At 38.3% G+C, this 12,967-nt stretch overlaps 1 protein-coding gene across 2 annotated transcripts in view; it reads left to right on the top strand.

The window, feature by feature from the left end:
• Positions 1–12,967, top strand: part of plxnb2b (plexin b2b) — a 154,020-nt gene that overhangs the window by 117,380 nt on the left and 23,673 nt on the right. For both annotated transcript variants that reach the window (XM_044124107.1, XM_044124106.1), the window contains 7 exons: positions 995–1,143; positions 3,940–4,051; positions 5,243–5,379; positions 5,688–5,870; positions 7,508–7,601; positions 10,644–10,841; positions 11,894–12,073. In XM_044124107.1, the coding sequence (XP_043980042.1) occupies positions 995–1,143; positions 3,940–4,051; positions 5,243–5,379; positions 5,688–5,870; positions 7,508–7,601; positions 10,644–10,841; positions 11,894–12,073 (1,053 nt within the window). The remainder of the gene's footprint in view (positions 1–994; positions 1,144–3,939; positions 4,052–5,242; positions 5,380–5,687; positions 5,871–7,507; positions 7,602–10,643; positions 10,842–11,893; positions 12,074–12,967) is intronic.

The following is a 12,967-nucleotide window of genomic DNA, read 5'->3' on the forward strand; positions in this document are numbered from 1 at the left end:
GGATTGGATTATTGATTAGCCCAGTGTATTGGCTGTGTATCGTCTGTCTCATCTGTGTGTTGACAGAAGATTTGGAAGTCTCCTTGTGAGCGTGGTGCAATGTTCCTCCATTATGTCTAGATTGGATCAATATTTTGTTTGCTTACTGGGTTCTTGGTGTCTTTTTGTCATTGACAAAAGAAACGCCGACCTGTGATTGTGTTGATGTAATTCAGACAGAGCTTGTCAGCAGCCACAACACCGACAAACAGATATATCGGCTGATGGAAACATGGATAAATGGCATTGGCAGGATTGTTTATGGTGTCAGTGGATTGATTTTTTTTTTTATTCCCCCCCCCACCAATCATTGAGGTTTCAAGGATCCCAGAGGTTGAATACAGTTTGTCTGCTAAACCCTTATTGTTCACAAAAACAGCCAGACTCCTAAATCTCCTTCTTTTCATAAACTAGAATCAAAAATCTTAATGTACTGAATTTGGATTTTATGCGACTGGTCAACAAAATTTTTTTTTTGACATCTTAACATTTATATTTATATTGATACCCCTGAATAAAGTCCTGCGCAGCACCCTGACTTCACACATCGCCTCGCAGTCAACTTAATCAAAGCATAAATCCAGGTGTTTTTATTGCTTTAGAGCATTAATTTTAATGAATTGATTATGTAGATTATAAAAAAATCAATCAAAAGGTTCCTGCTGGAAACCTGCACGTTTTATTTTTCTTGAGAGAATAACCAATAAGCTCCATGTGTGAAGCTGTGAGTCTTGCAGCTGTAACTGCAAATGAAGGTATATGTACAAAGTATTGATTTCAAAGAGGCACTACACTTTGAAAAAAGAAAAAAAGATTTCAAAGTTATGCACCGTGTGTTGATCTGTCACAGATTCAAAGAGCTTTATGATGCAAAGCACTTTGAACTGCCTTGATGCTGAAATGAGCCTCACAAATGAACTCGATTGATTGATCGCTCCAAACTTTCTCCCTCCAGATCGTCCCTCTTTTTGGGCCCCTGAAAGGAGGCATCTCTATCACCATCCACGGATCCAACCTTGGTATTTACAAGGAGGACATTAAAAACATCACAGTAGCCGGAGAGCCCTGCATACATCAGGCGGAAAAGTATTCTGTCTCCACCAGGTAAAGTATGCTGGGTGTGAGCTGTAGTACAAACACACATTTCATTGTCATTTTCATAATTGTGCTTTTGAAGTGTCTCTGCATTCGGAGGCTTTTCCCTCTCCTCACTGTGTCGTGCCTGCATGTGTTATAAAGCTTATTATACAACCGTATTGATCTGACGGTCTCCAGACACGGGCGGGTTTTGTAAAAAGTCTTTGTAAAGGACACAGACACTGCATATTGTTTTTTGAAGTAAATTTAAAACAACAGATCACATTCAGCTCCTTCGTTAAAATTCCTCTCAGGTGAACTGTTTGACCTGACCAAGGTGTCTGGAGTCCCAGGTTAAATATATTTTTTTATAAAACTATGACTGAAGTGCATATAAAGGAGAATGCAGTCAGAATAGCATATAAGCGCCTCTAAAAACGCATTTCAACTTAAAACTGTAATGAATCACTAACTCTTATTTTGCTTTATCTGCTTTTCTCTTAAACATTTTGTTGGACAAAACTCCATACAACCCAAACCATAAGAGTCTGAAAATGCATTTGATTTAACAGGCAAATGTACGGCTTATATAAACGATTACGAAACTGTTTTGATTGTGTAGGAGGTACGCCGACTCTTCTGTTTTGTTTTTTATTTTTTATTTTGTTCTATGTGTAGATTGTGGACGTTTTTAGCTAATTTACACAATCAATGATGTCAACATTGCTGGTTTTGTGAAAATATAAAGTTTAATAGATTTAACAAATTTTCTGAAACTTCAATATTTTTTCTCAAATTAAACAGGGGAAAATTAATTCAAAGTTATGCAATAATTTCACAGTTGCAGCTGCAGAAGCAACACTCAGTTTCTGCTGATAAGAAGACAGTAAAAACAAAGTTACTGTAATATTATTTTTAATCTGCTGAATGCGCTCAACAAAGTCCGCCATGTTGTCCATCTGCTGTGTTTGTTTTCCTGAATAAGTGTTTGTGGAAGCTCTTAGATGTCCATGAATATTTGTGCAGACGTTTGTTTTCATAAAGTACAACCACACCTGCAAACACAAAAGTCCAACAATATACAGCAAACTGCTATAAGTAAATTGATCACCATGTTTCTTTTTTTTTGTTTACTCTGCATTCCCCTGGTATTATTAATGATACATTTACTGACATAAAGTTTAAAATCTAGTAGAGCATTTTTGATAACATGACTACAAATGAGAAGTTCTGTAGTTTCTGGGTTAATTGATCGTTTAGCTGGATGTTGATTGTTTAGGAAAGGCTTTAACTCCCCGCTGATTGTGAACATGCACATTTGTGTTATTGTAGAGAATAAAAGTTGACTCAATTTTTAAGCCAAAAAGTAGCACAACCTGAAGTAATGTTTCCAACTTAAAAAAAGTCTTAACTGTTGTTTATTATTCTGATACAGAATCTGTTTTTAGAAAGGATTAAACCCTTTGATTTTTCTGCTTTCAATATGTGCAGCATGCCATTAGGTCTCTGACTTCACTTAATTTTTGTTATTTTTAACTTGCACAGTAAAATATTTTCACGTGTAGTGAACCCCAGACTGTTCTTACTAAGAGTGGCAGGAATTTAAGATGCTTAAAAATGAGCAGAAAGAAAGTATTTAGTTTTGTAGTATGGTTAAGTGATCTGGTCAAATTATGACGTGCCATTTTTAGTATAAGTTGTTCCTGTTTATCTGCATGTAAACATGTGGTTGGAAAAGTCTGAGGTAGAAATCATCTTTGTCAAATAATGTAAAGAAATTTAACAAGAAGTGGAAAAAGAATGACTAAAAAACATTTTTAATTCTGACCTTTGTGTTTTATAACCTTCCTCATACGGGGCAAGTGTTCCCAGGCCGGTCCTAATTGTGACATTATTTCAGTCGCGATAAGATCTGACAGATTCTGGACAGATTTTTAATGCTTTATTCCCCTCATCTTGCAGGCATTTTATTTGGCAGGGCACAGTTAGGAAGATAATTGCATTAACCAAGTCTACCAGGTTCACTTCAGTCACAGCTGGGTCGAAAAGTGCTCACTTCATACAAATGGTCTATAAAACAGAAAACAGCCTCTTGCCAGAGCAGTTGACACCTGGCAGGATGGAGCTACATTTACGACAAATCCTCGCCCCACCATCTGCATGATGAGGCATAAACCGGGATTTATGTGACCAGATGGAAGTCTTCTGGTCTTAAATCATTCACTTTGGTTCCGACAACCGCACTCCTCTCCTCTCCTTGCTAGCTGCCACGCGTTTTTTTGTTGCTTATTTGTTTTGTTTTTTCAGGTTGAAGTGTGCTTGCTTTGAGCTCCTCGTTCTGATACTGGGTGCCCACTCGTTTGCTGTGTTAACCTTTTTACTGCAGCACATTTCCCCTAAAATCTGCTGAAGACGTGGACATGGTTTTCCCACTAAAGTCCAGATGCTGACATAATAAGCAGCCACACATAAAATGTTGACTAGTCCAACTAAAGATACTGAAATACTGTTTGTAATTATTCAGCGCTACTGAAATATTAGCTTGTTGTGTTGAAACGGTCGCTTTCCATTTGCTTTTCGTTATTTAATTTACAGTTTTTCTCACAATGTGATGGAATCTTTACGCTTTTTTTTACAAACTGTGCCAGTGGCTGTAAAAGGAGGCTTGTGGCTTGCAAGACTGATAATGAGGATTATTATCAGTAAAAGTACAAAATAAAAAGAAAAAAGTATGTGTGTATATATGTATGTAAATATATATATATATGGTCCCTGCCTGAAATACTTTCTGACATCTGAACCTTTCTTCTTGGATTTGTCCAGTGTGGTGTGTGAGATTGGACGTATAGGTCCTGGTAAAAGCCTCTCGGGTCCAGTGGAGATTTGGGTGAATGGGGGAAAGAGAGGAAAGTCCCGCATCAACTTCACCTACAGGGTAAGTACCAGACTTTACTCTGCAGCCTGACTAGAAATGAGTCTTAAATGTTTTAAGGAAAGGAGGTAAAAACTTACGATTGTTGTCTTGATTAATATTTTGTAGATCATGCTTGTATGTTTAAGTGCTTAAAAGTTCACCTCAAAACAGTGCCGTACAAAAGTTTTAATTCCTATATTTTGCAAAGTTATCCACAAACCTCAGTATAGTTTGTTGGGGATTTTTGTCTGTGAAAGTGGTGCTTAAATGTGGTAATTCAAAAGTGTTTGTTTTTGTTGTTGTTGTTTTTCATTTATTTCAAACTGAACTGGATGCTGAGCACTTGAGAAAAAACAGTTGTGAAGACTTCCTACATATTGTGGTTTTAAGTCTAGACTTTGACTGGGTCATTTTAACACATAAGATGTACATAATGCATAATTGTTCTGTATACAACTAAGGGTTCCCATCAAGTATATGTTTAATTTGCCCACTGAAGGATAAGCACCCATAAAGCATGTCACTACTACAACCCTGTGTCAGGGGTAGGAAAATCAAGGGGATTATTAAACACACTTTCTCTTACGCTTCATAATTTTGCCTTTTTGTGTGTGTTGGTTTTTCCCAAAAAGCAGAGAATTTTTGTGGTTGAAATTTGGTAAATGAGAAAAAGCCGTATGAAAGCTTTTGCAAGCCACTATACTCTCCTTAAGACTTAAAGATCTAGACCATAAATTTCATTTCTAGATACGCATATCTTTCTTAAAATGCTCTAAGTAGGGATTGAGTTTAATTTTCGTCATTGAAGTGCTACACAGCAGTTTAACTTCAGTAGTCACTTTTTAAATGCTTTATAAGATCGCAGCCTATCTTTTTTTAACTGGCCTTTCATTTCGCCGCCTTTTCCCCCCACAAGGGAATTGCTTCCGCCTAACTGTTTACGCGGCATTTTGAGGCAGATGTGGAGCTTGTATGGGTTTGTGGCAGAATGCTTCTGATGGAGCGAGTGGGGGTTGTTCAAGGAGCCCGAGAGAAAGCGTGCATGTTTATGGCACAACACTGTTATCTCTGTGTGTGTAACTCCTCTGGTTGCATGAGCCTGAGGGTTGACGCTTGTGTGTTTGAGTCCTTGCGAGATAGATATGTGCACTTATTCAAGCAGTACTTGGTGACAAACAACCTGACTGTTTTTTTTTTTTCCCCCTTTCCTAGGACCCAGTGCTGCAAGGTGTGAACCCTTCCAGAGGTCCTAAAGCAGGGGGCACGAACATTACATTAAAAGGGCTGTTTCTGGAGACCAGCAGCAAGGAGGATGTCCAGGTTAAAGTTGGAGACGTGAACTGTGCTGTGTAAGGACTGCATTTAGATTTGTATTGATGCCGTTGATCTCTCCGATCTATAAAGTCTGTAGATTTTGCACAAAATGCAAAACTTTAATTGAGCTTATCTGTAGAAATGTATCTTCCCCTCTGTTTCACTCTGGTGGCTGCCAAAGTTCCTTCAAAACCCGGAGCGATGTTTAAAAATAACAACCAAGAGAAGCGGTTGAGCCAGGACTGTCAGGTGGCTGCCATGTTGGCTTGAGCCGCACAGCGACCTTCTGTAGCCCCCCCACCCTCCAGACAGCCTGCTCTGAGCTTTGTCCTTGTCTTGGCAGGAAGGAATTCGGGGAAAAGATTGTCTGCAAGACAGGTGAATATCAACAGGAGAAGTTGCCTCTGGAGAAGCTCCCCGTCACAATTTACTACGGAAAGTCAACCACAACGTCCGTCCAAGGTGCCTTCCAGTATGTGGAAAACCCAACAGTGTCGGACCATCATCCCACAGGAAGCTTTGTCTGGTCAGTATAAGTAAAGCATCCACCTTTGGCCGCAGTGTGACTGTGGGCCAAACATCACAAATAGTTTTCAGTTTTCAAATGTTTCCAATTTACATTAAAATAGGGAAAAAAAAAAAATAAATGTCTCCACCTTTTTTCACATTATAATCACCATCTTCACTGTCTTTTATGGAGATTTTATGCAACTGACTAAGTAGTAGAAAATGTGTGAAATAGGGCAAGAACACATTGCTTTGCTTTTCTTTTTATTAATAAAAAAGCTCCACCCATTTTTCTAAAAGTCTGTCAAGTACATTGAAGTTGTAAATTGGGGGGGGAAAAAGTCCAAAGGCAATGGATTTTGATCCAATGGTTTTGCTTTACAGAACTTGAGGAAAAACCATGAAAAACACATAAACTTGCTATGAATGATGTTTTAAAAAGGCTACAGTTAGCTGCAACAGTTGCACCTCCCTTAGAAACTTATGAAATCAAACATCGAACTGGAGCAAAACCCCGAAAGTCACATGGAAAAAAAACCAACTAAGAGTCAGACTTCTGCATTTCCAGCCCGAGGGCTCGTCTTCGAGCTGAAGGAATATACCCTGGACAACACGTACTAACATTTTAGATAATTAAAGGACACACTGCCATACTCAGACTGGCAAAACACACACAAGTTGCATTCAGCGCTCTGTACCTGTCGGAGAAAGCCTTGAGCACCTTGTAACTATAAACGGGTTATTACAGACATCACCCCTGACACCGGTTTCCTCGAAAGGCACAGAGACATCAGGCTGCTCATATTTTTGTGTGGAAACAAATTGCTCTGGAACTGGTTTTAAGTTATACATTTTACAACTGATTGTGTTTGTCTAAGAGGTAAACGCACCTATTTTGCTTGCACTTTGCTGTTTTGCAAAAAGATAAACGGCTGCTCAACGGCTTTGCGATCCCCAGGTGATGAATCACGAAGACGACCACAAACGATAACAACGTTTGTGCTCACTTAGCCTGTAAAGTACATCTGTGTATGTGCTGGGCGGCAAAAGCACATTTTTATGAATAAATACATGCACTTTAACAAATGGCTGCTTTTGTCAAATGGTGAAGATCATCTACATTATGTTATAAGCAAAATCAATACGTTAGCGCTCCGCTGCCAGAGCTTTTCTGCAACAACTGACAGCTTCTCTGTAAAGTGTTGTCTTGTTTTGAAGGCCTTAGGAGATGCAATTTTCTGGCCCCAGCAGTCATCATCCTGCCAGAGCTGCTGATGTCTAAATCTCTGCAATGGAAGCGGCGTAGAAAACGTCACAAAGAGCGTTAGAAGTGAGGAAAAAGGCTAGAGAACGGGACTCGGACTCGTTGCACCTTCTGAACTCTGAGAAGTAAAACAGAGTTTAAAGTGGAATAAGAAAGACTTGAAAATGGACCGTGAAATAAAGTGTTTGATCGTTTTTTAACCAGTCGTTGTTTTTGTTTTTTTTCTCCAGTATCCGTCTTTCCTCCATTATGTATGGAAACAATTCGCTGTAAAATTGCTTTAGCTTCTCTTTAAAACGCCTGTTTTCTTACAAGTCGCTTTTTTTCTTTAAGTTTAATCTGTGTGTGTCTGGTAATTCACAAGCCTAATCTCTGTTTGATTTGTGTTTTAGTGGTGGGAGGAACATTGTGGTCACAGGCTCCGGTTTTGATCTGATCCAGACCGCTGTGATGAGGGTCCAGGGAGACAACTCATCATCTGTCGAGGTCTCTACCACATTTCTTCATCACTGTTTCTCTTCTTTGATCTGATCGAGGGTTTGTCTTTTCTCAATCACTTGTCTTTGGCAGCGCTGCTCAGCTCTAATCCTTCGTTGACGGTTCATTCAAAATTAGCTTTGCTGTTGTTAAGTTAACTGCAGATTTCCATCCCTTCTTCTTCTCCCCACCAATTAGGAACACTCTTTAAATCTACAAAACCTGTTAAGCTCAAGGTAAAAGACATATTGTTTCAGTATCTAATCCTCGACCGGCTTCATTAGGTTGATCCGAGCCAGAAGGTTTCCACGCAGCTCGCTGCGATTTACCAATCTGTGTCCTGGGCAGCGCTTTTCTGGAGAGATTCAGTTCATTTTATTTAAAGACCTCAATGTGTGAAAGCAGATTTAAAGTTTCACAACGGTGCTAAACTTTACCACTTTGTTCTTGGGCCAAAGTTCTGGGCAGAGATTGGAAAATACTTCTGGCCAGCACAGCCTTGAACGGGATGTAGAGTGTCATCCCAGAGGCTTAAGCTGCTCCATCTGATAAACTCCTCTTGGTTCAACTCCATCCAACTAAGCCCAAATATGCGCACACATTATTGCTGCTGGCATGCGGTAAACCAGTGTTTATATGTAGGTCAGGTTGGTGGTTAGCCGTCAAGTGGTTTTCTGTTTTTGAAAGACACTCTGTACTTTTCATTTTGAAACACAGCCCTCTGAAGTCTGCATATCAGTTATCATACGCAGGCATACTTAAAGAGCCAATTTCCTTAATATAATAGAGAGTTGGATGGTTCTCGTGGTTGGCTATGAGAAGCCTTATTGAAAATGTTTATATTACCATGTTGAAATATGAGGGCAATGTTGTATTTCCAGGTAACCTTATGCTAGATTTAGCTAAACTATAACATGTAAAATTGTTTAGTGTAATGTTTTTATTGGCAAAATCTAAACATTGCATATAGTCCTGTTTATAATAATAGCAGTGTGATAAAAAAAAAAAGGGTAACACTTCATCTGAAAGCGTGTGCATAAGATTGACATAACGCCTGTCATGAAACATGAAGAAGTCTTTATAAATCTGGTCATGAAGTGTCATTCGGTAAATAATGAATGCAAAGTTTCATTGAAAAGTCCATTAAAAGCTTCAACTTTGCATTAAAAGTGCAGTTATTCACCAAATAATGCAAGTTGATAACTTTAATGCAAATTGTAGAGCAACTTTGGATTAAAAGTGTCATTATTTACCGCATGACACGTCATGACAGCAGACATAAACGTTCATGAAGACTCCTTCCTGTTCATGACAGGGGCTACGTCATGTTTACGACAGTGTCATGTCGGTCTTATACACACCCCGTCAAATAAAGCGTTGCCGAGAAATGTAAGTGGAGCTTGAATTTCATGTAAAAGCCTTTATTTCTGTTTTCTAAATCAAGACGATCTTTAAAACTATATTACATTTTCCTTATACACAGAAATAAAACTTACAAAATATTGTATAAACTTTAAAACTTATACTAAAAATGGCACTTTATAAAAACTTTATAAACTAATTTACTATATAAACTGAAAAATGCCTGAAAGACTGAGCTTCCCTGTAAACCAGTGAACTGGCATTTAGTTGGTTAAGAGAACTGCTTTAGGAATTCAACGATTTCTTTGTACTTCTTGGTTTTGGCTGTTGTTACCCCTGCTGTCTGACAAACTGTCTGCAGCCCCTAAAAACCTCTAAAACGAACAACCTCGCTCTCATCGGTCCACAAAATGTTGCACCGTTTCTCTTTAAACAAGGAAATGTGTTTTTTGGTCGACATTAGCATCTTCAGTTTGAATCCTTGGTCTGCTTTTCTGTGGCCCTCGTGTAACTTATAAAGGCAGATTTAAATATTCTTGCATGTCGTCACAGTTTGGCTTTCCGTTTGAAGGTATTTGAGGTTATTTTAGCTAAGCAGCTTTTCTACCACGTTGTTTTCCTCTTTCCAGTTGGCTTCTTAATCAAAACTTTTAAAAAGTATCAGGAACAACGTATTTCGTTCAGGTTATCATATTGGAATGAACTAGAGCCAACATTTTCTGAATTATTTTAAACGAGGCTCCTTTCAAATTGTAAATGAGTGGCACATAATCAGCAGCATGCACCTCCTTTCTGCTGGATCTGTCTTTTTAAAGTTATTTGTCGTGTCTGCTTAGCTACGCAGGACTGCTCTTATTTTAAACAAAAGCTTACGTCATGTCGGCTTTAAAGCAAAAGGACCTAGCTGATTAGCATTCTTGAACTAAACATATTCTCTACATTTTATTTTATAGCAAACTAGACCTGAATATAAAATACACAGACCTATGTGATGAATTAAAACGTGCATGAAAGTTACACGGTGAAAAAAAGATGCTCTGTGGGTTTTTGGTTTTTTTTGTTGTTGTTTTATTTTTTACAAATAAATGCAAAAGTATGAGTTAAAAAAAAAAAAGCTTTAAATTTACTTGTTTTTAGAAAATTAGTTAGATAGATTAATGCTTTAAGCCAAACAACTTATAAGTCATATAAATGAGCCTGAAGAAGAATTTAAGTGTTTGAATGTCTGTGAGTTACGGCACACTTTTACCTTGTAAAGGTGAACTGTGACGGGTTTTTTCAGTCCGCTATCAAAACAATCAGTGAGTGACAGCGTACTAAAAAAATAAAAATAGCAAACTAAAAGAAGTTTAATAAAGCACTGAAATGCCGTTGGAGGAGTGACTGTGATTTGTGACTCATCAGAGGCAGATGCTGCTCTCTGTGGCAGATTGGAGTCTGAATGATTTCAAAGACGTGCATAATTTTATCCTCTTTATGGCACAAAAAAACCGCAAAAAACAAAACAAAACAACAACAACAATAAAACAAAGGCCTTTCAACACCTACTATTTGCTTTTTGATTCTCTAATCCCAGTCGATAGCTTTCTGTGTGTGTTTTCACTTGTGTCTTTTCTTCCTCATTGATTTTGTTCATGTCTTTCTTTCTTTTCTTTTTTTTCCAAAAACTACCACGCTGAAACAACTCAGGAGGCCCACGAGAAGAACGACACGGTCATCCAGTTTCGCTCTCCGACGGTGAGCGGCTCTCAGAGCCAGGACTTCAGAACCTTCATCCAGCTGGACAACTGGGTGAAGGAGCTCAAGTCCTTCAAATACTACGCCAACCCCGTCTTCGAGAACATGACCAAGAAGGTCATCACCGAGTCCAGCATCATCGTCGTCAAGGTGAGCGCTCGCTGCGCCCACTCCCTTCGTGGCAGCGAACTGTTTCGTTTGCTTGAAACAATTAAGAGAAATTGCTTTGTTATCTGACATGGTAATTAAATTGAAAAGGGGGGGAAAAAAATAGCTGAGTTGCACTTCTGACACATTAACATTACTTAGCAGCTCATAGCCTTCTCGGCTCTGTTGCGTATAAAAGCTATGCAAATAACAGGAGCACTTGTTATCTTTAAGTGTTGGTTGGAAATGATGAATGCAAATGAGTGTTGCAGTTAGCAGACCTTATAGAAATGTAAGAGAATAACTTAGGGAAAAAAGGGGGATTTATTTTTTCCTAAAGAAATACTGTTGGGGATTACAATATTTAAGTAAACATGAATGTTTTATGTAGTTTAGATTAAGAACGAGATTCAAGTCATCCTTTAAATAGACACAAAATGTTAATGTCTTCAGATTTTTTTAAAGACACTTTGGACCTCCTGGTTGAATATTTCCACACATCTTATTCCAATTTTAAAATGTTTTATTTTAAACTATTAACTAGGAATTTTAAAACAGGAAAAAAAAACTGAATTGTCAACCTTATATTGATTATGCACATTGTTCAGTTTGCATTTTCTTACTCCAAAAAAGTATGATAAAGCTAACAGTGTTTGAGTTAATGTTTTGAGCTAAGATCAGAATAAACATGAAAGCTTTTCGGTTATTTTGTTGCGGTTTACGTAAACCTCCGTTGTGTTAAAATTATAGGAAGTTTGACTTGTTGACTCCTAAGTGATTTGATTTGACAGAAATGTAATGTGAACAACTGCTTGTGATTGTGCCTGCAGCAACTATAATCTTAAGAATTCGAATGACTTCTTATTACTTTTCGACCCCTGAACAGAAAGGGACTGTTGAGAGTTTCTCTTTTCACCCATTTCTAATTAAAAAGCCTAGAATAATGCTCGCTCTTTACATCATTTATCTAATATTGGTAATTAATATTTTTTTTACCCTCTCCCATCCCGTTCGGTCTCAACTCGGTGAGCGTTTCTGTCGCTCTTCTCTTGCAGGGTCGAGGTTTCTCCAGGGCGATGACCGCCAAGGAAGCCCAAGCGTTTGTGGGGGACGTTCAGTGTCAAGTCAACACGCTTCAGGACGACAAGCTGTTCCTGGACCCACCTTCCAGTAAGCCCCAGGCCCGCTCCAGACGGCAGCGCCGAGACACCCGCCCTGAGCTGCTGGACCTGATGGTAAGAACAAATAAAGACCAGGAGCTGAAGCATGGAGGAAAAGTCCAGCATAGTGTAAAACTGCTGTCCAGCATTTTGATTTGCAAGCAAATATTAAAATAAATAAACAGGACAAATTCAAATTGTTAGAGAGTTAAATATGGTCTGAAATGCTTATTGTTTGGACTTAAATTATTTGAAGGAATTAATGAGTTAATACATGAATATTACTATCCAAAATCTTGTTTGGAGGTCAAATAAGCAAAAATGCCCTCGGCTCTTTGGTGTGATTATACTTATAGTTACTACATAACAAGCATGCAGTGGCTTGCAAAGATTATTCCTACCACTTGAACTTTTCCATGGTTTTTCACACCACAACCACAAACATAAATATATTTGTGCATAAAAGACCGACACACAGTGGTCGTACAATTGTGAAGTAGAAAGAAAATTACACATTTGACAAATAAAAAACTGAGAGTCGAACTGTGTGTACTGTAATCTCAGTGGAAATACAGCTGCTCTGTGACGAGCTCAGAGCTTGAAGAAAACATCATGGAACAACAAACAGCATCATGAAGCAGACAGGTCATGTGCCATTGTGCCATTGTGCCATTTTGTTGTGTCCAAATTCACCCCAACTCGTACAAAATGACACCTTTTCACTCACTGTAGAGGTTTGACAAGTATTTGAAAACAAATTGAACACATTGAAATAAATAAATGTACTCTCTTTGTCTACATCGTATGAAGATATTTCCTGTATGAAATTGACGCAGTCTTTGTAGCTGCAAACTTTAAAACGGAGAATGTTCTTGGCAGTGGAGTGGAAGTGTAGATGAGAGGAAAATCTAAACGTACATGTCCCTCAAATCTGCACTAAGAAACATTATTACTTGAGTAAACGTTCTT

Source organism: Gambusia affinis, linkage group LG08 (genome assembly GCF_019740435.1).
Source record: "Gambusia affinis linkage group LG08, SWU_Gaff_1.0, whole genome shotgun sequence".
NCBI lineage: Eukaryota > Metazoa > Chordata > Actinopteri > Cyprinodontiformes > Poeciliidae > Gambusia > Gambusia affinis.